The sequence below is a fragment of the Nyctibius grandis genome, chromosome 3 (assembly GCF_013368605.1).
Source record: "Nyctibius grandis isolate bNycGra1 chromosome 3, bNycGra1.pri, whole genome shotgun sequence".
NCBI lineage: Eukaryota > Metazoa > Chordata > Aves > Nyctibiiformes > Nyctibiidae > Nyctibius > Nyctibius grandis.
In genome coordinates, this window is record NC_090660.1 from 60,871,745 (window position 1) to 60,896,070 (window position 24,326).

At 41.2% G+C, this 24,326-nt stretch overlaps 1 protein-coding gene across 7 annotated transcripts in view; it reads right to left on the reverse strand.

Moving 5' to 3' along the window:
* ZNF521 (zinc finger protein 521) overlaps positions 1–18,203 on the reverse strand; it is a 242,183-nt gene extending 223,980 nt beyond the window's left edge. For 4 of the 7 annotated variants that reach the window (XM_068396135.1, XM_068396134.1, XM_068396137.1 and 1 more), the window contains exons 1-2: positions 18,074–18,203; positions 16,950–16,990 (exon numbers count right to left, since the gene is read on the reverse strand). In XM_068396135.1, coding sequence (XP_068252236.1) covers positions 16,950–16,990; positions 18,074–18,150 — 118 coding nt within the window. In that variant the 5' untranslated portion in view covers positions 18,151–18,203. Of the gene's footprint in view, positions 1–676; positions 740–15,740; positions 15,893–16,949; positions 16,991–18,073 lie in introns of those variants that run through there. The other 3 variants (XM_068396136.1, XM_068396140.1, XM_068396139.1) reach the window with 3 other exon arrangements.
* Between the last annotated feature and the right edge of the window lie 6,123 nt (positions 18,204–24,326).

A 24,326-nucleotide genomic window follows, 5' to 3' on the forward strand; every position in this document is an offset into this window, starting at 1 on the left:
TCCTGGCAGACGGGAGAGGTGTGTGTGCTAATTTATACATAAGCTTTAAAAAAATTACAATAATCCTATATTCAGTAGCAAACAGCTCAGCAGTGCAGACAGCCTTGCAAAGGAGAACTAACCCCATGCTGTTTTACTGTATACACCATGCCAGCATCTTTCCCTTGGCTCACAGCTTTCCAGAGCAGTAGAACTAAAAACAATACAATTCTTGTCAGATTCACTATTCAAAACTTCTTGGGTGAGAGTGAACCTAACAAGAGCCATTCTGCTGCTACTTTGAAAAATTAGACAGCGCTGTTCTCATGTGCTCTGATATGATGCCTAAGTAAGATTGACTCTCCCAAAGTAAAAGTAAGGGAAGAGCTAAAAGGCAGAACCATTTCCTTTTTATTCTCCCAAAGACAGAGTTCTTTGAGTCAGAGAACAGCAGAGAGAAATGAATTCATTCTCCCTCCACAGGGGAAAAAGCTGAAAGGGGAAAGACTGCACTTTTACAGCATTTCCACTCACAAGAATTCAGACCTCAAAAATAATCATGCAACTGAGTTAAAATCCAAAGATTTGGGGTTTTTTTTCCTGGTTCTTGGGACAAGAGAGTGCAACACTTAGGGTTCACATATAAATCTAGACATGTATTCAAAAGAAGAGATACATATACACACTCCACAGGTACCTCTTTTCCTCCTCCGCCAACCCCAAGGCTTCATACAACTGGTTGTTTCTAGAATCTGAGTTTCTAGAAAAAAAACACCAGTTTTCATAAGGACACTCTTAGGACACCAGAAACTTGAAACACAGTGCATATATTAGAAAGCGTCAAGTACAGTCTCTGGAGGACTCTAAACAATCTCTATCTCTGTCCCAGAACTGTGGCTAGTAAGCGCACTCTTCTCATCAACAGAGATCTGATAAAGTTTCCCAAGCCCTGGAGTAAGTCAACTATTTCACAAAATACAATTTTGTGAACTGGCTGTTTCAGCTGAACTTGTATTTTGCAGCCACAAAGTTACCAGTACTTCAGCTGTGATAATACTGTACGATTTTCTTTGTTACGCTGAAGCGGTCATCCCAGCAGTCCTCCCAGCTAAAGGAAACTGGTCAGACAAAGAAAGCAACAGGAAAAGCTCATGAAAAGCTGAGCTTCGGGGAACACGTGGCCAAACACAAACTAAGCTAAACAGAGAGATTTCTCACTGGGGCAGCACAGATCACTAAGATTCATTAATACAGCAACAAAAATAATGAACACAACTACTATACAATTTAAAAAAAAAGAGAGATACCACCTTTTGTGACCCCCTCAAAGTCCCCAGTGAAACCTTTACAGCAGCCCAACCTGACCCTGTTTATGCCCACAGCTGTTGATCTATTTCCAAAAAATTATCTCAAGAACAAGCTCTAAAACTGAAAAATGAGTCCACTTTTCCATCCCTCAAGAGAAAACTCATCTTGGTCATCAGTACCTACTGATCAACCTTATTAAAGGTTGTAGATGTATCAGTTATCTACTAATGAAAACCTCAGCCACAATACATGTCATAACTCAGTCCAGAAAGGCAATTTAAAAACTCTACCATTTTTTAAGTCTCAAGATGGAATCAAGGTACCCAAACTTTTCAAGAATGGATTCCGAAGTGGGAAACTTGAAAATAAAGCAGCTACTTGCTAAGAAGTAAAAAAGATCTGCTTGTTTGAAGCGGATCCCCACTTACAAATGTATGCAAACGAAAATGCAAGAGTTCATCTTTTCTGCCGTTCTGTACTGAATGTCTACTGCCACCAGCTGCAGTACCAGAATCTCTCATTGCTAGTGAGAAGTGACTGCATGCCGAAATGTGCTCAGCTTCGTGCTGCTGACTTAGAGGTATACCAAACATTTTTAGGTCTTGGAAAAAACAAACGTGGATACTGCCTAACAAATTGTTTTCAGGTATGAAATTTCATCATGTGAAAACATGACAGCGTATGCCTTGCGAAACCAAACGTTTAAAACTTCCCTGCTATTTAGGGATCTGAAAATTCTGTGAGAGCTGAGGTTTGCTTTCAACAAAGGCTGACCACTATGTCTTTATTACACTAAAAAAAGGAACCAAGTATCAGAGCAGGTAACTTTGTGGTTAGCATCTTTCTAAACCGTTGTTCAAGCCCTTTAAGGATTCTCAGTCACAACAGGCCACGGCACAAAGACTTGCTAATAATATTCAACTAGACTGACTTATTTGTCAGGAATATTAAAACTGCATTTAGGGGGAAATATGGTAAAATGACTAAGAAAACTATCCCACAAAGCCCACAGAATTAGGGAAATCTTAGCATTAGCACAAACCATCTACAAATAGTGTCTCATTTTCCTTTGCATTAAGTTAGATCATCCCTCCAACTAGCATGGGTATTTGGTACACTAAGCTACAGCTGGTAGCATCAGAGAAGCTCCCGAGTAGCACCTCATGCCTTTCCACCACCAGACTCTGAAAACTTCTGTGCTGTTTCAGCTCTCAGGCCACTGTTAAACTCACCCGACTACGAAACGTAGTGTGACAGGCAGCCAACATTAACTTCCCTTAAACATTGACTGTACCGTTTTCTCTCAGGAGAGGAAGGCAACTTTAAACAGAACCTATATAGAGAGATGCTTTAAATTTTGCTAACCAAAAACACTTCTCTAGCACTAGCATGAAATGTAACTAAAAAAAAACCACAAGGATGATATGCAGATAGAACAGTAGCATGTATGCACTATTATTAATTCAAACATCAAAATTATCGATACTCTAGGACTGTAATTGCACATAGGAATGCCATCTTTATTACAGCACATATCACATCCTAGCACAAGGTAAAATAAATTGTAGATAACAAAGTCACAGAATACTAGTAAAAGGAAGGGCCTCAGGAAACCAGAACAATAGCTTACGAATCCAGACTATGAATAAGTGATGTTACTGCTGAGCAGCACTTCTAGATACATTTGAAACAATGTTGTCACAAAAGCAACAATATTTCTTGTCCCTACAATTATTTGTTTATGACCACAGGTCACCTGCTCTGTTAACTGTAGAAATATTTCTCAATTGACTGATCTGTTCCTTAAAACAACAAACCATTAAGTCCCTACTACTATTTTCTCAGTGCAACTTTTGAAAAACAAAGCAAACAGAAACCCCAAATAATAAAATTTTGAAAAAAGACCAGATCACCACAACAATTGTGGCACCACACTTCTTGAGAGCAATTTAAAAAAAAAAAAAAAAAAAATCTCAGTAAGGGAAAACAGCATTCCATCATGTCAATTCTATCTCCCATTATAAAAGCCTGTGGGTTGGACAGATACCAGTTTTTAAAATTTTTCTGCAAAAAACATATCTCTAAACTGAAGCTCTATGTGAAAGTTCAGGACATTTCAGCTTTGGTACAGCCAGCATCCAAGACAAACCCTGGTTGCAGTTCAGAGCAGCTCTCATGCTTAGGCTGCTGAATGTCAACATTAAGACCAACTACTCCTTTTTTAAAGAAAAAAAAACCAACCCAACCAACAAATCAAGTAGTACCATCAAGCACAGCCAATAAGGAAAACCTGTGGGTATTTTGATATAAAGGTCCTAAAAATAGAATGAATCTCCTGCCTGCTCTACAGCAACACCTGCTGATCAATGAGGATTTCACCCCTTTTGCTTAAAGTCTCTTCATGGGACACATGGTTAGCCTATAAAGGAGAGACATTGTTTTATAAAGTTAGTACAAAATATACACAGATTTTCTAGCTTGCAAAATCTCATTCATATTCTACTGACTAACCAGGATGCTCCTTCACTGAGAGTTAATCTGTAGATTGAGCACCCTAAGGAACGCACAAGTCATTTCTGGTTGACGCCTGGGAAAAACCTTGTATGGAAAAGAAATGGATAAAATTAGAAATGTGAAAAAGGACATTTCCACTGAAAGGGAAGCCTTCTGGAGAACTCTGGCTAAGATTTATGGCTTCTGAGCTATTAGAAACCATAATAAAATAAAAGCAAAAGATAATTGAAAAAAGTCTATTTTCTTCTAGTCTAGGTGGGTTAATAAATTTTAAAAAAGAAAAAAAAAACCTGCCCCAAATGCCTGAGCCTCTTTTCAGCTCATTAAACAAAGCAGGAGAAGTCACACATCCCAAAATAAACTATAAAAATAGATTGCTATTGATTTATCCCTTCCTAAAACATATTCCTTGAGAGATGTGAAAATAAACCTAATACAACAACTAAGATTGTCGGGATAGGAAATTTAGAATATATATTTTTAACTTGCACTTTGCATTTCCTATAATTCAATACTTAAGCTATAAATTTCCATTAGCATATGATTAGTAATTCAATTTAAAGCCATCTTTGCACAAAAGCCTTTTTCTTAGGATAGTAACTTTGCCAAGTGCATCTTCAATCTACATGTTTGAATAATTTCCGCAGACACGTAATAGAGACACTAGCTGTGTTAGCATAATCAATACACAATTTACCGAGTTACCCAGACAGAACAGAAATAAAACGTGTGCGCCGTTATTTCAGTACCTACAAATGACTGTAATTTCTGGAAGTATCTCGCTACTTTTCTCTTCCCTTCTCCTCATGGCCACATAAAAACCAAGAGGACATTCATACTGCCACCATCTACAGGTAGATATTAATTACGATTAGATAGATTAATCACATAGCAGAAGGCAAATTTAAAAGCCAGTTACGGGAGGTGCTGAGTATCCTCTAACTCTATTGAAGTCAATGGATTTTGAAGATGTTTCGCACTTTGCAATAACATGCAGTAGAAATACATCTCCATAAGAGTTCAGTCAGGATACAGAACTGAAATTAAAGAAGTTACAGAGTAGTATTAAATGCAAGATCACATGTCAATGCATCACTTGCTAGGGCTATACCTTCTTCCTCTTTCTTCTCTCCCTAGGTACCACTGGGGCTCTAAGACTAACCTTTTAAACTCATCTGGCCAACATATGCCAAGCGCAGGATTTCACACCTGGCTATGCCATATGTAAGCAGCAGCTCAGTGGGTGACTCCTGGAAGACAATAACCATTTCAGGCTGCTTAACGATGTCCTTTAAGATAACTGGCATTCATGAAAGTTCAGAACTACTAAGAAAGTATTGTTTTCTGAACAGCTTCACCTAGTATCAATACAGATTTATCACCTACTGGCCGGAAACCTGTTTACCATTTTGACTCTCAAATGTATATGCACCCAATGACTTCAGTGTGAGAAGAGTTGGAAAAAGAAATTCATTGGAATATTATAATCTCAAATATCTACATTCCAGAACTCTATTGAAAATTAGTTCTGTGTGTGTAGCCACAAGTGTACAAAAACCCAATTAATTGTATGCATGAGTATTTCTATTTCTGATTTGTTTTCCTTTGTGCTGTGACATGCCCCTTTTCTTATTTCTACCCTCCCCAGCATTGTAACAGTATTCTCTTGATACTTGGACATTATTATTTTCCTTAAAAGACTATATAAAGCATTTTTATTCTTGCATTTGCTTTTTCCAGAAGACAAAGCCCCTCACGGCATTCATATTTTTTACTCCTCTCTTTAGTCTATCCCAACACTGAGCTTGGGTTTTTTTTCCCCTAATGTTCTTGTAGAAAGACTGAATTAGGAGTTCCCAATTAGACTGCAGTGGTTGGAAAATATTATTCTTATGCTAAAATAAAGTATTTTCCTAGGCAGCACATAAACATAAAAGTAATAAATACACTTAAGTGGAAAGAAATTATGCTTAAGAAATCCTTTGGATATTCTTCCAACCCTTGATCTCAAGGATGATAGTATCCAAATGTGACAGCCTAAAGACGTCAGTTTTACATAACATTGGGTGCAGAAAAGGCAGAAGATGCCCTTTCCTGAAGCAGAGGGAGAATTCTACAGAAAGCCCAAAGCTAGGGGTGAGGGGGATATCTTTTTCTGGATAGCTGATTAATTAATCCTGTCCAGAATGCTAACTTTGCCTCCCTAATCATGCATCTTTTAACCTCCTTAAGCCACATCTACATATACTCATATTTTTATTGTTTAAAGTAAACTAATAATAGTATGATATATTTTAAAAAAGTACTTTTCTCTGAAGAATCTTAAAGCTTTTTATAAACCTCAAGTAAATTCCAGACATCCCTTAGACTCTCTATCATGCAATGTAACAGATTACAATGGATGTCCGAGTGAAATTGAGGACCATGGTGAGAATTAGCAAAGCAAGAGGGAATCTCTCTGGGAGTCAATTCTTAGTACCAGGGTCAGGACTTTCAGCTGTCCTGTCTGTCTCAGACTGAGTACTCCACCTTCATTCCTGACAATGTGACTGTGGGCATCCAGTCCATTTTGAGGACAGACAGAAGCTAGGAGGCTAAGAGAAATTTTAAGCCTAATTACCAAACCCACTACTTAACATGAATGCTTTCAGAGTGACTCCTCTCAGTATACTGAAGCTATGTATCACGCAAGCTTTCTTACTCTCTCAGAGAGACGTAACTAAGAATTTCTGGTACTCCTACAGACCTGTATTTTCAACTGTGCTTAGAAAACAGGAAATTCATTAAACACTGTCTACAAAAGCCGAAACTCAGCAACAGAGAACAATCTGAATCAAACTGACACATGGATCACAGAGCCTCAAAGTAACCAACATTATACAAGTCTGAAGACAGGTGATGTAAGGAAGGACTGTGAGGACCTACAGTAAAGGTTACTGTAGATGATCATTGCCTTTGAAAGTCAAGTCATTTATTTTTGTGCCTAAAATGAGGCACTTAAATTGAGGAGTCTGGGTTGTCTGACACCGTTCCAACACCAAAACAAAATACAGCTGCTTTCTTTGGCTCTATTACCTAAAGACATACATTTATCTGAGTCAAAAAGACCACCTCCTTTCAATGGAGATTATCCCTGATTTAGCAGAGATCTCCATCTATTGTGTACCAGGGTTTTATATGTTTCTTTTTGATCCCTCAAACTCTCTGCTCTGTCTACATGACTTTCCATCATGTAGAACAGCACTCTGGTCTATATCCACAAAGCAGCTTACAAGCCCAAAAAACTAGTGAGGGGACCCTGCATCTAAATTGCCAGAAGTTCTGCTCAGACGCCACTGAGGTCAGGCAGTACCTACGGTTTTATCAGGTTTTCTCAGTGCTGTGCAGCTCAATCCTGAAATCAAACCAAAGCCCCACCACAGCTGGCAAGTGGAAGATTAAATATTCTCCTGCCTACCCTGGCTTTGGACGCAGTCTTATGGGCTGGTTCTTCAGTGTTTACATACCCTTCCCTGGTTGCTACAAGATACTGGCAGAAAACGTCTGGGTTGAAACACCTCTTCCTTTCCCCCTCTTGCCCACACTCACTGGTTAGATCACTCGCCCAGGATGTGGGTGGCACCAGCTCAACTTTCTTCTCTGCCAGAAGGATTTGTATGCACATCATGAGCTTCCTAACAAAGAGCACTTGCCCTCAGACTTGAGGTGCACTCATTCATTGCAGTTAAAGCTGCCATACCTCATCTGTGATATTCACTGAACTAGAAAGAAGGAGACTTAGCATGATACCTTATCCTTGTGGTTAGGGCACCCACACAGGAAGTGGGACACATGGTCTCCAGTTCTAGTTTCACTGAAATAATTCATCAGAAGTCATATTGCAGTAAGTATTTGGCAGACCAGGACACAGATCTCCTCTTTCTCCATTGGTACTCAAGCCATTAGAGCCACGAGTCTTCTGTATGAGTGCTCTTTCTCACTCTCTTGTCCAACAAATACTTAATTACACTTTTGAAAAGGGAAACGTCATTGACAAAAATAAAAGAGCAACTCGCACTCATAGCACAATACACTGCTGTGTAATGACTGATGTACTCCCTGTGAGATACAAACACCCTTAGACAAAGCACAGAACAGAACCCTCACCTCTCACATCCTAGGCGAACAAGTAACTTTCCCTCTTCAGTAAGGGGGAGAGGAGAGCAGCAGCACAACCCCTCAATTCCTTATAATTTGGGAAGAAAGGAACCACCTGTCCTCTGTCTCCAAAAAGCTGGATCAGATAAGTGACTGCTATAAGATAACCTATTGCACTGAGAAAGACACCCACATCTAAAATAAGGGAGGAGCTAAGACACACTATTCTTTCCAAGTTTTTCCTACTGTCTCCTTAAGGTAGTTCCTACTCAACAACATTCATAAACCCCTAACCTACCTATGAATTATACGAAGAATCCAATGACTATTCCACTAGGCAACCAGGCACTGGTAAACCAAGCACTGCAGCACTAGCATCTTGCAGCATGCAAGTCCTTTTTTTTTGGACTAGCCTTAGAGCTTTCTGACCTTTCTTAATTGATTTACATTTGTATCTGGCAAGCAAGTCCTCTGCTCAACAGATCGACAAGAAATTGCAAACCAAATCTTTTCCTATGCTCTAGCTCTTTTTAAGTCACGTAATGCAATCCTTTCCCAGCGGTTGCACGCACAAACCAATAGCAACCCATTTCCTCCTCCCATCTTCAGGGTGAAAACGTTACATCAGGCATGGATCTTGACATCCTGTTGTCCTGGAACCAGTGAATCAGAAAGTTCCTTCCTCGTAATTGTATTCTTTGGAGGTGGAAAATAATTAACTTCTCCACCCCCTCCTCCTTCCTACTGCCACTATCAAAGTTAGAAATTCACTTGACTCTATCTGGAAAAAAAACCCCAGCCATTGTAATTCAGTGCCAGAGAAAGTTCTGTTGATCAAAGCATAGCCTAGTCTTCCCAAGGACGCTGCCTCACTACATCACATCATCCAGTCCAGCAACACAGCAGGTATTTTATTTTTGTTTTTAAAGTTCCTTTCAAGAAGTTAATGAGTCAATAATAGAAGTCAAACTTGATAGATTACCAAAAGAAGTGAACAACAAAAAAATAAAACTAAAAAAATAAATTATAGCAAAATTCATTGTTTGAAATATATTTTCCCAGCAAAAACACAACCTAAGAATAGTAATGGCACAAGTTCCAGGGACTGCATACAAAAGTGCAGTTAACCAGGACATTTAGACTCAAAGGTGCTCTAGCTTTTCCACACTCATGTGTAACACTGAGCATCTGCATAAGAAAGTAGGAGAGAGATTTTGCACGTCCTGTTAGGTAGAGGACAAAATTCCTGTTCCAGGTTATTGACTTGCATGAGAGAATAAGCTCTCCAAAAATGGGGTTGGGAAGGAGGGAAAACACCAATACCCCTCACTATCAACATCCTGTCCATTCATCCTCAGGGCAAAAAGGTGTTCTGCTTCAGCCAAGAGGCTGATTAACTAATGACTAGTACTGTTTCAAATTTGTAAGAAGGCTAACTAGTTACTGATAACTTTATTTTTAAAGAACCATAGTAAGCCCTATCACATTAAAAAAGAAGAAAGGAGTGGGGGGAAAGTCACTATACCAAGAGATATATAAATGACATCACGAAATCTTGACGGACTAAAAATCCTAACCTTAAAAAGAAAAAACTGCACCTAATTGCATCTATATTGAAAAGTGAAAGTATCAGATTAATCACTTAACCAAAAAATACCCCTCTGTCTTGCTCCCATGATAGGAGAAAGAGGAAAAAACCCACATTGAAACACATTCCCCCAAAATCTAAAATTTCATTGGCATTAATTGTGCAGAATTGGTAAGTAATAATCCTACAACCCTTCTGAGTATACATTATACTGATTCAACTGTACACAGAAAAGTTGTGGTGTAGCATGCACAGCGTCACTCTAGCTAAAGGAAGATCTAAAAGGCTCAAATGTGCACACACCAGAAGAACATGGATAACCTAGACCGAATCCTGGAAATGAGGGAAGAGAATCCTCTACATCTTTTTCTCAATAATTATGCCAGTATAGAGGAGAAAAAAAAGGTGTTTGAAACTAAAGGAATGTGAAGTGAGGGGAAAAAAGCATGACCAGTGTCAACTAACATTGTAAATACAGAGGAGACTGGTCCTGGTTCAAAAATCCATTGGAAGATGGCAGTTTTGTGCAGTCTTACTGTGTGCACAGAAGAACATAAAGCAGATTTTTTTGGAGAGTAGGAGGGCTGAATAAAAATGTTAATTATAACACGTTGTAATAAGGATACCCCCAAGATCAGCCCTATCTTTTTTGCTACAGCACAGTCCCTAGGCATATGGCTAACTACTCCTTGATCATTATCCTGGCTAAAACTAAAGCTACTGAAGTTTAGGAGACTCATATCTACAGAATTTCTTTCATCTCTAATAATTGCTAAAACTGGCATAATTACTTATACTTGAGGTGAAATAGAACCCAAGTTGTCTAAATTAAAGTTAAGACCAAAACAAACCTCACCACTTATTTTGGTTTTTGCACATTCATCTTTGTCAGAATCCTATGCCAAGGTGTTGCATGATGATTTAGAAGTATTCAAAAGCTTCTCCTTGTGCTATTTGACTTCTGTAAAGAGAGCAACTAAAAAACTTTAACGCTTTGTAGTAACACACTGCAAAGACACTTGAAAACGGACACGTACGTTTTCACAGCACCAAATAAAAACAGGCCCCAATTCTTCTCAGAATCTGTATGCTGTCCCTTCAGGGAAAAATATACATACATACGTATATATGCCATGGTTCCGATTTAAGTGAAATTGCAACATTTTCCCCACCCCCAGCTGGGACTGATTTGAGCTCAGGTAGCCCTACAGGAACCAATGGAAACCTTAAAATACAGCTGGGAAAAGATGCTAAGAGGTCTGTCTTGAGGTATCAGCATTTATACTATATTTAATCAAACTAGAAAAAAAACCTCCAAGTATCTTATTTTCAGTGTTTTCACACAGAAAAAAACACTGAATCCATACGGTCTACATAAATGTTACACATCTCTGAGATTCTCTTCCTCACGTACAATTATTCAAAAGGAAGATTTTTTTTCTAAAATGCGCGTTCAAAATCCTGACATCGTGTTTCAAGAACAAAGAAATGAGAGCTATTAAACCAGTTGTAAATTAGACTGAATGAATTACAGAGCAATATGAAGTCTTTCAAGACATACTCAGATCAGGGTGGATAACGTTATCCCACACATGTTAGATAAGTGCCTCCATACTGACCGCTTCCTTGTTACACAAGTTTAACAGAACTCGGGAAACAAAATCAAACCAAATCAAACACGCGGCAATTCTAAGGCTCTTTAAGATTATCTTTGTCACAAGATTTCACTTTTATGGAAACTAGTGGTACAACCAGTAGCTGTTTAGATGGAGCTGTTTACGATGTTCGCTCCTAATAGTAGCTGCTCCTAGAAGTAGATGGTGATGGTCAATATAACTCATGCTGGCCCCAAAAATGACTGGGTAGCATTACTGTAATCCTACAGCGAATCAAGACCATCAATACCATTATGCATTGCCAACGTCAACGAATATTACTAAAGGTTAGGGATGTTTTTGTTGTGTACAGATTTTTTTTAATATATAAAGGAGCTGGGGCTTGCTTTGGCAAGTCAAAAAGAGAACACTATGAACAGCCCGCACTACAAAAAGATGCTAATCTTAAATCCTCTTTGTAATTTGTTTTTTCATGTACTCTTTTGTGTTCGATATCTTAATTTTTGCCCTTTTTGGATGGCCAATAGAAGCAGCAATCCACTCAGGCATCAAACAGATGTTTTTGCTTTTCAGGCCAAATGGAATCTTACGAATTTTTTGTTTCCCCTCCCTATAAAATGATGATTCCAGAATAACAAAGTTCCTGAAAAAGGCCGTCAGAAAAAAGTTCTTTGGACCGGTAATACTGAAACTTTAAGTCAAGTTCACAGAAATCATGCCAATAGTAATTGCTGGTTTTGTTTATGCTGGATTGATTATAGCCTAATCAGCAGACAATCTAATGACTTTCAAGTCTAGTCCATGCAATTTCGAGCCGGGGAGGGTTGGGGCTGAGAATGAACATTCAAAATAGTTGACAAATACACAGACCCGTAAAGGCTACTGTTTGAAGGGGATTGGAATGTCAAATTCTCTCTGAACTACTGCTGCCATTAAGTAAGATTTTATTTTAATCCACTACTGTTTACCTTCCTTGGTACTACACCACACCACCCTGCACCTCTCTATGATAAACATCCTTTGCTTTCGAATTTATGATGAGAAAAACAAGTCACATTAAAACACAGGTACGTTTACTCAGCCCACCAACACTCTAGCATGAAATTGAGTTGCAGTTGTAAATTCAGTCAGGATGGAAAGAGTTCATGGTTTCCTCAAAAAAGAGGCAACAACTTTAAAAGACACTCGAGGCTTGCCAAAATATTTCATGATACATTGCTTCTTTAAGCAGAACATAGATATGTAAAATACAGCTGATAAATTTTCCTTATAATCTTTCTAGGTAATAAACATTCAGTAATTAATTTCTGCAGTCAAATGTGGGGACACAAAAATTTACAGACGAGTAAAAATTTACTTTGCCGTAATAACAAAATATTTTTCTATTTTTTTGTCAAAAAGAAATCCCTTTCAGAAATCAGCGCTTCTGTTTACTGTGGGGGGCTGTTCTAGCTTCCTCATGGACAGCTTATCTAACACCTACAACTTCAGTGATTTTTCATGGGTGACTTTAGCATAATGATTATTACCCACTTTAGCTTAGACGAAACCGGGGTTTAACATTTAGGAGGTCGACATTTTTGTTCAGTTTGTATAAAGAATACCTGTTTTCTTTGCAAGTGATTATATTTTTGTAACTTTGTTTCTAAAGAAAGTTTGTCATCAAAGCTGGTAGTAAGGGCAAAAGAAAAACCTCAAGCCCTCCCAAAAACTAAAACCTATAAACCAGAAAGGGAAGGAGGGGGGAGGCGGCAGTAACCTAAGTGTGATATCTACAAAGCATGCCAAGTCACAAAAAAGGGTTTACCATCAAATGGCCAAGTCAAAAAAGATACAAGCAAGCCGCTCTCCCCCTCTCCCTTGCTTTCTCATCTCAGGGGGTCTCCAGCATGGTTTACTTAGGAATGGTGTTGCCCTTAGGAGTTTGAGGAGTCATACCAATTGCCCTTCTTCAATATCCTTCATTTGCACAGTGGCTCTTTTGAGGCTTACACAGGGGTATCATATCTCTGACTTATCTTTCCCCACCTGCTTTCTGCCTCTATCTTCCCTCCCCCACCAAATGCATTAGGTGATTTTGATCAGGTCAATGATACTTAATAGATTTTTTTTTTTTTCCAGAAACTAGCCAAGGAAATGGGATAAATTAATCAGTAGAATGAAATATAGGTCAGGACTGATGAGTTTCATGCAACCGATCCTTCCTCTGCCTAAAGAACCCGCAGTGAACTTTAATTCCTCTTCCTGAGGTAAAGAAAGATATTCAAATTACAGTTTTTCAGAAAGCTAAATAATTTACTCTCTTTTCAAGACTTCTTTTTGCCACAACGCTGTAGTGTATTTCTAAGAGACAGTGCTTTTCACAGAAAATAATTACAATCTTACTTTTTTTTGGAAATATGTTTTTATTATTTTTAAATTGTAAGAGGCTTATCTAATATTAGCCATGCCTTTTTCTTTTCTAGGTCCAAGCCTGAGATGCAATCCTCACCAAGAGCTGGGGGACAGTCAGGCCAAATTTGGCAAGGAACCAAAACAGGGAAAAGGAAAAAAAAATAAAAATGTGAAAAGGAAACAGAAAAAGGACCGTAAACAGAAACCAGGGTAATTCAAAAAAGTGTATTTTCAAGAAATAGAAGAAATTTAGTCATTAGCAAGTCATAGCAACACCCACCATTTCAGATGAACATTAGTTTCATGCATTCAATATAAAAAACTCAATTGTCATTTTGTTTTAACGTATTTACCTGTCTTGCATCAGTATTCCCCTAAGATATAAGTTTCAAATTAAGTTATCAAATGTGACAGACATATCGAAAATATCTCTTATATCTTCCCCCCAGAACGGGTTGCTAAGTACATGACAAATTGGAAATTTAATGTGTAACTCTATATTTTATTTAGATGTAAAATAGCACTCATGAGTTTAAATAACTCATTTACATACATTCAAAGATCAGTTTTTCAGAGAAGCTATTTAAAATACTGTTTATTTTTCAACTGTAGAACTATATTTTGTCCTGACTAAATCAGTAATACTTAAGAAACAAGGAATTTAAATAAACACTGCATTGGAGGTACAGTTGAAATCCTCCTTGCAACATTACTTACAGCTTTTGTTTGTTCACTAAAAATGAAGATGTAATAACTGATGGGCATACTTATCAATGAATTTAAATGCTATGTCTACGCAAGCATCTTTCAACTTCTCAGATGAATCGCATTATTATTAGCCCTTTCAGAAATCTTACAACCGGACTGCTTTCAGAGTACTATTAATCCACTCAAAAATTGACGTGATTCAAGCAAAATAAAACAGGCAAAATGAAAAAGATATTTGAACAAAGGCCACCAAGAACGATAACCTATTCCCCAAAGGTAATTACTGCAGCAATAATTACAGATGATGATTGATTTACTGCCTGGTTTTAGTTGAAAAATAGTAAATAAGACACTGTAAAGAAATCTCTGTCACCTCTATCCTGAACATCAAGCAGTTTTCTTAAATCAGTAGTTTATTGTCAGCAAATCCAAGCTACTCCATCCGAATCGTACAATGTTGCTGTTTGCTCATTTTAGGGACTCTCAGGCTACTGGTACATAAGGGAGGCAAAGCCCATACCTCCACATAAAATGGAATCTGTACCTTTTGTTTTAAATTAGGTGTGATGTTTACAGAAAGATATTTGAAACAAACCTCTTCTCTGTAATGCACCTAACAAATAACCACGAGTAAAACATGCCCAATGCCTAACAGCAGAACATTTTCCTCTATTTGCCAATTAATTCTGAACGCTTATTCCTTTGCACTTAAATACTTCGAAGTCTAAGACTACCCTTCAGTTAAAGTTTCCCAGCATCTTTTTGCAAATATGGCTAATTGGTCGCTCTCCTACCGGCTCTAAAACTCTTAGGCGCACGTAAATAAATCCTCCCTGGGAAGCTCGGAAATTACCAGTGCACGCCCCAGCAACAGAACTTTCATTGTGGTATCATTTTGAAAAGGTAAGGGAAGAGCGGCTCGTTTGTTCTTCACAAGATGCCAAACAAAAGCACTACTGAACCGCACAAACTTCGGTAAACTAGATACAGACGGCAGCAGCAGGTAAAGCAGTAAATTCAATGCACCCTTTCTTCCCTTTTAAAATATCTGGAGAGTTTAAAAAAAAAAAAAAAAAAAAAAAGAAAAAAAAAGAATTAAAGCCTGCTCTAAAGCTCACTGAAGTCAACAGGAAGACTTTTCAAAGGGAACTCCTGGAAAGAGTTATTTCAAGGGAAGGGAGCGCAGGTTTTTTTTTTGCCAGCTCCTCCTATGCAAGTCCATAAAAGCAGACCCCGGTCCTGCTTTCTAACTATGAAATCGCGCCAGTTTCGAGGCGCCGAGCCCCCGGTGCACGCCAGCCTGGCCGAGGAGAGCACAAGGCCCGCCGGCAGCCCCAAAGCGGCTGGGGATCACAGCCCCGGCCGGGGGCTCGCCGGGCCCTGCGCTGGCGGCGCAGGCAGCCCCCCGGGCCGCACCGAGTTGCCCTCAGTTCCCCAGGCCTTTCTCCCTCGCCCCCCTTCCCCCCCCAAAAAAGTAAACTTATAGATGTGCTGACCTGACGCAACCCAGGCTTTATTCAACTTCACTGCAATGTACAGACCAGCCCGGGAGGAACGCGCCCATCCAGAGATGTTTATTTGAGGTGACAGCCACCCTCAGCCTCCTTCCCCGCTCGCAGGCGGGGAGAGGCCCCTGCCCGACCGGCCGCCGAGGCCAACGGCTCCCGGCTCCGGAGGAGGGGGGCGGCCAAGGGCCCCTGGCTCCTGGGGGGGCTGCCCGCTCCTCGGGGGGCGCGGGCGGGCGACACTGCGCGCCGCGGCGGGCTGAGGGGCGGCGGCGAGGGACCCGCCGGGCAGGCGGGAGGAGCGGGGGGGAGAGGCGGGGGAGGTGGGGGCGCCCGGGCCGGGACGCTGCCGGCCCCGCCACAGCCGCACAAGCCGCCCTTTGTCCTCCGCCGGGTCCCGGGCTTCCCCCCGCCTCCTCCGGGGGTCCGAGCCGCGTCCCTGCGACTTGGGGCTCCGGGGCGCGTTCCCTCGCCGCTCCCCTCGGTACCACCCCGCCACCCCCCCGCTCCCCTTATTTATGCATTTGCGCGCGTGTTTATTTATTTAACCCCCCCGCCGCCGCCGCCCCTCACACATGCCCCCTCGGCGGCGAGGGGCCGCTTCACGTGACAGCCGGCGCCACATTCCTCCACAGCCCCAACTCCGGCCCCGCGCGGGGAACTTCGGCCCGCCCCACCCCCACCCCGCCACTTCCCTCGCCCGCCGGTACCGCGGGCAACCGGCACCGCGCCGGGAACGGGGCGGCGGATGGGGGGGCTAAAAGGGGGGAGCCCGCAACTTTTTTGTTATTTATTACCAAAGCACAGCTGCTGGCGAGCGGCGGCGCCGCGCTGCTGCCCGCGCCCGCGGAGGGGAGGCGGGCCGGGCCCGGCCCGGGGGCTGCCGCAGCCGGCTGTCACCGACGTCTCCCGGCGGCAACTTTTCCAGCGCGGCAAGTTTGAGGTCGCACCGGCCGTTTTCGGGGGTCGGGGTCTCACCCACCTCCACCTACCACCAACCCCCCCCCCACACAACCCCAGTCTTTATTGTGGGTTGTTAGGGGCGAGGGCGGTTACTCGTGCGGGGGTGCTGCCGGCGAGGGCGCGGAGGGAGCCGCGGAGCGGGGCTGGGGCTGCCCACCGCGGCGTTCGCGGGAGAGAGGGCCGGGCGAGGAGGAAGGGGGAGGGGGGAAGGAAAGGGAGCGGGGGGGTAGTACTTACCTTTGAGTGATCTTGGTTTAGCTTGCTTGCGGCGAGACATCCTAAAAGCAAACAGCTGAAGTTGTTTCAATTTCAGCCCTATAAGAAACTACACTTCCTTATAGCCGAGGAGACCCTGCAAAGACTTGCGCTCCTCCGCGGCTCCCTCGCTCCTGCCCTCCCTTCCCTGTCTCCGCCGGCGGCTGGCTGGGGGGCTCAGCGCCTTGTCCAGGCAGCTGCAACCAAAAACTTTCCAAGCTTTCAGCCCCCCCCTCCCCCCTTTCCCGATCCCCCTCCCCAACTCAAAAAAAAAAAAAAAAAAAGGCACCAAATCAGGCAGCAGAATACTTACCAATCCTCAACCAAAAAAAAAAAGACAAAAAGCAAAAAAAAAAAAAAGCCCCCCCCAGTGCCGTGAGACAGGGGAAAGGAGTCCGATCGTTAGTATAATAATTCATTTTACTCAAGAATTTACATATTCGATTAAAAGCAGATAATTAAAAAAAAAAACTGCTGAAAATATCTACGTTTTCTATTTGCTTTGCAAAAAAAAAAGTGGTTTAAAAATCCTCGTGATTTGTTTACAAACCGATTCTTTGTGCAGTTTGCAAAAAAAAACGAAGAAAATAAAAACCCTGATTAAGGTCTTGCACAAAATAATATAATCTGTATATAATCAAACCCCCTTAAATCGCCCGCTGGAATGAAGACAGTTATAAATGTGGGGGGTAGGAATGAAAGAAACAAAAATCACTTTAAAAAAAAAAAGCAAAGCAACAAAAAGCCCTTCCTTTCTTTAGGAAAAAAAAAAAATAAAAATAACCTAAACTAATTTTTTCCAACCAAAAAAAAAAGCTCCAATTTTTTGTTGTTTTGTTTTTGTTGTTGTTTGGGCTTTTTGTTTGTTCCCCCCTCTCCCCCACCCCCCGCGCCCCTTGTTTTGGGGTGGGATTTTTTTTTTTTTCTCCCCCCCCTCCGTTCCCCCCCTTTCTTCCCGAAGAGCCGGGTCGGCGGTAGCAGCCCTGTATTTTGGAGCTGGATGTTGCTCTCTAAGTCTACGGCTGGCTCGGCGGCGAGAGAGGAGAGCCGGGAGCGGGAGTGAGGAGGAGGAGAAGTGTGCTGTGTGCTCCCTCCTCATCACAAACCTGCAAGGTCTTGGACTGCGCTGTCGCTCCGGTAGTCCACATAATAATGGAAAATGGAAGCAGGCCCCCAAAGCCATCAGGATGGCTCCAGAGGGGGCCCCTAACCCGCAGGGACTCGCTCTGTACGTAATCACTGAGGAAATCATTGTCAGCCTGCCTGCACTCACACACAGACAGAGGGGGCATGATTAAAAGGCGAGAGAGAGGGAGCGGAGGAGGGGAGGGCGGCGGCCGCCGCTAAGACCCGGACTGGGAGGCGGCGGCAGAGCCGAGCGCCCGGATCGGGAGCTGCCGCCGCCGCTGCGGGAGAGGAGGGGGAGAGGCAGGCAGGGGAGGATGGAGGGTTGGGGGGGGGGGGGAGAAAAGGGGGGGGGGGGGGGGGGGGGGGGGGGGAGAAGAAAAAAAGAAGAGGGAAAGGGAGAAAGGGGAAAAAAAAAAACCCCCGCCGCCGCCGCCGCGCCGCCCCCGCTCACACACATACATACACCCGCCGCTGTAATGTTATTAGAGCTACACAGCGGATTCTCGGGTCTCTTCTGCTCTCTCTTTTTCTCTTCAGAAATTAAAGGCAGAGCCGCGACTGAGTGGGAAAGGTCCCCCTTCTGGTAGGATGGATGTAAGGGAGGGAAGGCAGGCAGCGCTGGGAGGCAGCGAGCGAGGGGGGATTTATGGCGGGGGTTGCATTGTTGCCGACGGATTTTCTTGGGTTTCTTCTTTTTTTTTTCTTTCTCTCACCCCCCCCCCCCCTCCCCCCCCAGTGTTGTCCTAGAGATGCTGGATGCGCTTTGTTTGTAAAGCAACTGACCTGCCAAGTCTCCTCATTACGGATTAACTTTAAAGGCAGTTTTGTTTTGTTTTCAAGAGGGGGGAAGTCTCTGAGTCTGGTGGTGAAGGCTTTTCCAATATGATTTAAAAATCAGTGTTTTCACAACTCGCTCATCTTTTATTTTAAAATGTTAAGCCGCTTAAATTACCACGGGCTGGCAACCCCCGAAATAACTTTTCTTTTTTAAAAGAACTTTGTGAGAGGTAAGAAACATGCTACTCTCCATAACTAAATAATACATTACCAGGAGAATTGTTTCTAAAATTGATTGCACTGTTTTCCAGATACAGTTTTGTTTGCTAAGACTCCCCTCCTCCCAACAAGAACCAGCTCTGTGATTCACTCTGCGGAGCAAGGGTATTTATTTATTTATTTACTAATTGATTGGAGGGAATAAACATGACATACAGTACATCAGAAGCTATGAACAGAGGACCTTAAAAACTGCTGGGACCTACATTTTGCTATATAGAGGTTTAATATAAATTAAGCAGGATGATTAACTGTGTCAGTATCTAAAGTGCGATGAGGAGAAAGCATTGCTCTGCGCTTGGAAATCAAAGCAATCTCACTCAGTTTAGAAAGAGAGAGAGACGTACACATGTAGACATTAACCCACAGCATCATTACACAGCCAAGTCCTTTCGCTGAGTTAACTCATTTGCATGCTGAAATCTGATCTTTAAAAGTAGCAGTGTAATTGCAAAAGCCCGTGATTATTTTTTTCTGATGTTCTTATTTTTATTAACTGAGTTTCACCAGTTTGAAGTTACAGGTGGTATTTACTATGGTTTACATTCGTGCCGTCAGTCAAACAAGTGTCACTATATATCACCGTGTGTTAAGAAAACATACTTTGTGATTGAAGAATGGAGTTGTGTTTGGACATGTATTTTACAAGTAACAAAATCCATTTAATTGACATAAAAACACGGCTGCTGCTAGTAACATTTTGGGTAGAGTCCTGCTCGTAGTCATAAAAATAACTCCAAAGAGAAACAAAGCGCTTCAGTCTGGAGGAATGGCTGTTTAGGTAGCCGTGTGAGTGCCGTGCTTTCACATAATGATTGTGTTTATACATGACAGGAAGCATCTGTAATCCACAGCTGCGGGTGCTCCAGCCCAAAGTCCTGATAAAATCTACACCTATGCTCCTGCATGAATGAAAACAGACTTCTTGAGCAGACCAGAAAAGCAGCCTGCGTTTCTAAAGTTTGCAGCGCTCGGTGGTCACCATTGGTCTTCTCCCCAGTTTTCTGCACACCGATCCGTGTTCTGCCTACATCTCTAACAACTCTACCGTACTCGCTCCTACTACGCTTTTTGCTCAAATACTGCCTCCCCCCCCCCCCCCCCGCCCCTTTGGCCGATAGAAATGCATTTATATTGTCTTCTTCCCCCTTCTCTGTCTCTCCCCCCCTGCACACCTCCCCATCGCAGAGAGGCACAAAACAACCAAGCGCGTTGCATCCTTTTTTTTTCACTAGTTCAGCGTTCAGTGTTGACTCTTCTGGCCGGAGTGCGAAACACACCTTACCTGAAGTACCTTGTTTCAGGAAGCACACAGATGCAACAAAACATAACTGTATCAAGCCGCCTCAGACCAATCTCATGGATAACTCCCCTTTATTTCCATTGCTGTGTCACATAGGAAATCAAGCTGGAGCAGACAGTATACACTGACTTCTTAAAATATTTTAGACTACGTCAGCTATTCTTTCTCACTCCCTCTGTGAAAGAAGTGTGCAACAGTTGAAGTTGGAACCGGGCAAAATGAAGTTACAGTTGACAGGGGCGCGTACACCTTTCGCAAAGGTGACCCGTAACCGAGGTTTGCTACATTTCACAGTTAGACCTGCACAAATAACAGCCTGAGGTTTGCAGGCACTAATGGCATCTGATTTCTGTGGGTCCATTCCTTAACGATAGAGCCATCCTTCAAGAATAGTACTCCAGCTTCTAATTTATCTGCCCTGATATTCTTTCCTGCTGCTGCGTATGAATGCTCCAACACAGAAGACAGCTAAATAGGAATTGGTAAATATGATTATATGATCTTTTTTATTTCTTTATTTTTTGAGAAACACTGGGTTAGAATAGTGGTGAAGGAAAACAACTGTCTTAAATTAATTACTGCCTAAATTGAAAAATACCCTTCCTTTTCCCAGTAATTAATTTCAGTTCAAGAATTCAAAAAATCAGCTGCAGTGAAGTTTAACCCATCTCTATAAATGCACAAGAATGGAAAAACATGCAGCTTTTCATAGGCTTCTAGCAATACACAGAAATGCATGTATAAATTTCCAAAAAGCAAATTTTAAAAGCCCGCATATAGAAACAAAAAGTCTTGAATTAAAACTCTCCATTTGTTTCTGGTGTATGAGTTATATAGTATCAGATGTCACTCACTTCACTCGTTTCCCAGCCTAATAGCATATACAAATAGGAAATATTAGGTACCTAGAGAAAATGTTATGTGATGCAACTCACAGCAATTTCATGATGAGAGTCTCTTTACAATGGATAAAATTATTTCTGTGTTTATAGATTTTTCAAATGTTGTAACCATACAAAATCTTGCTACAGTAGATTAAACAGAAAAATAACAGTTTATGAAAAATGACCTCCAAAAAACTAATTGCAGAAGAAATATTCATTCCCAGTCCAATAAATCCTTAATTTTAAATGTCAGCTGCAAAACATAAATCCCTTTAATAGATTGCAAACTGTGGTGACAAGTAGTAATTGTAGGGGTCCAGCCCACTCAAAATCAGTCCAATGCTCCTCGCTTTGCATTAGCCAGTCCTTCCAGTTATGTTTTTCGTTGTATTTTAATCTCATCTCTGATCTTTTAGGATTTTTCCATTGCATTCCTGAGCCTGGTTCTGGATTACTTTTGGCTCAGATTGAATTGAATCTTGTTGCTATTCCTCAATAGATGTCTGAAGTGCAAAGTCTACTTGATCATACTTTCTGTGTGGGTTTACTGCAGGGTAGCATGCACGTATAAAGATCCCTCAAGTCAATTGTGAAATATGAGCCTTGACCTCAAGGCACAATAAGGTTGACTAGTTTCAGTTGTAGCTCAAAAGGTCACTTTTTCAGGACTGCCTCTGAGGGCTGTTTTAAACTAATTATACCTTTGATTTTAGCTTATAATTTGTTTAAAGAAAGAAAGAAAGAAAACCCCTCAGCTATTGAATTTCAGCAGTTGACTGGCATGTATTAACATATTGGACATATGAAAAGACAAGGTCCCTACCTGAGGAGCTTACAGTGTAAATTAGTCAGAGAGCACTGTGAATAATAAAAGCAGACAGAGGAGACCTTTGTATAAATATGTGGGAAGAGTGGGGAGGTGCATAGAGAAATATGCAGACTTGAGAAATATTCTACCAATTGACACTAATTATGTTACTATCTTGCTCTATTTTCATGTAAGTATGGTAATAGTTTTGTTTTTCTCTATTTGCTTGCTTGTCAGTGAGCTATTCCATTGCAGAAGCTTGCCTTCTGATTTCTTTTCCTGTTCTAGATTCTAGTACTATAGGTAATATAAGTACATCTTTATTCTTCTGCTCAGCCATAGCAAATAACACCGAAGTCCCCCAAAATGTTATATATACTTCCCTTGGCAGTTTTTCTGCAACAGTCCACTGAAAAGTACGATTCACTATTAATAGAAAATATAAATGAACTTGAAATTCTGGGCTTCTGATACTATCATCCCGTAACAAATCTCTGACATATCTTTAGGGGTTTTTTGGTAATAAAACAACAACAAAAAAAGATATTTGCTGTCAATTTCTTTTTCCTTATGCTTAGCTGCATTAGAAAATCAAAAATACAAAAACAAAAAGAAGAGCCAGAGAGCTTCTTCCCACTGTTCTTTAATAAACAGGATTCAACACTACACAGGCTTTATTCTTTCTAGGTGTGGAAAGTGAGATGCTATCAGAAATAGGAATATCAGAAAAGGTGATGGATCAACCCAAGAAATTAAACTGCAATCAATCAGTAGGACCAGATGGTATTCATCCAAGAGCTCTGAAGGAACCGAAGACCAATGCAAGCGAGCTGCTAACAAAATATGTTAATTATCATTAAAAACAGCTACCGTACCAGAGGGCTGGAGAGTGGCCAAGGTTGTACCCATCTCTTAAAAAGGTGCTAATGATGATCCTGGGAATTATAAACCAGTAAGTCTTACTTTAGTACTAGGAAACTATTCAGAGAATCAGTAGAAATAATAAGCTTAGGCACACAGATAGCAAGGAAAAAGCTGCAATGCTTATACCTACATTCTCTCAACCCTGCTACAATAGAGGAAAGAGTTAATTAAGTAGTTGATAAAGTAGAACCAGAAGATACAATTTATTTAGTGTTTCCAAAAGCTTATGGTAAGGTCTCTGGCAAGAGAAACAGAGCAGCTTCAGAATTAAAGTCGAGCTATGGTGTAAAAACAGGATAAAAGATGGAAAACAAAACCCAGAACGTCAGGACCATTGGAATTTTGCCTCCTGAAAGCATTTAATAAACACTGGCAGATTACTACAACTTCCTAATGAGCTGGTTATATTAGAGGCGAAGTAACTTACCTATAATTGGAAAAGCAAGCTGTGTCAGAACCAGGACTTCAGTTCATGAGCACCCAGGTTCCAGAGCTGCATTTAGATGACTAGACAGCATCCCTTTCTCTAGGTACTGCAGCAGAATCAGTGGTCAGTTGAAGCAGGGAAAGAGGTTAACTCTGAATTGTCCCCAGGATCAATAGCGGCAATAAAGATGGGTTTGTTCAACTTATTCATTAGCAATCTTGAAAAAAAGCTTCTGAAATAAAGATGGTAAAATTTGTTTTCGCTACACAGTCACAGCTTGCTTTCTGGTATTTAGACCCAATGCCCGTTGCTCTAAACAGGAAAATTAATGGGAGTATTTTTTGCCATTTATTGTTAACTGAATTTAGGCAAAACTTGAAGAAATTCCAGAGCAAGCCAGTGAACTAAGATAAAATGGTGGCATGATGGCATGTAAAATTAAACAGACTAATGCCAAGGAGTGCATGCTGGAAAATATTTTCAAGAACTGACAGCTATTAATTAACATGGGAAAATCTAAGTATCATTCACTGAAAAATTCTATCCAGCATATTGTAGGAGCTTAGAAAACATACAAAAGCAGAGGAGATACTCAGATACACTAAGAACAAAAAAAAGATAGTTAAACATAAAATATTTCATGAGTAAAAGCTGCATTTCTGGACATTCTGTTGCATTTTAGTCTGTGGATTATAGGCGAGACACAGCAAACCAAGGAAACATACAGAGAAATGAGGTAAACATAATTAATGAAATGGGGGATAGGACTGAGTTAGAAGGCAGATTTAAAAGAAGAGATCATTTAATTTAGAAACATGAAGAGGATGAG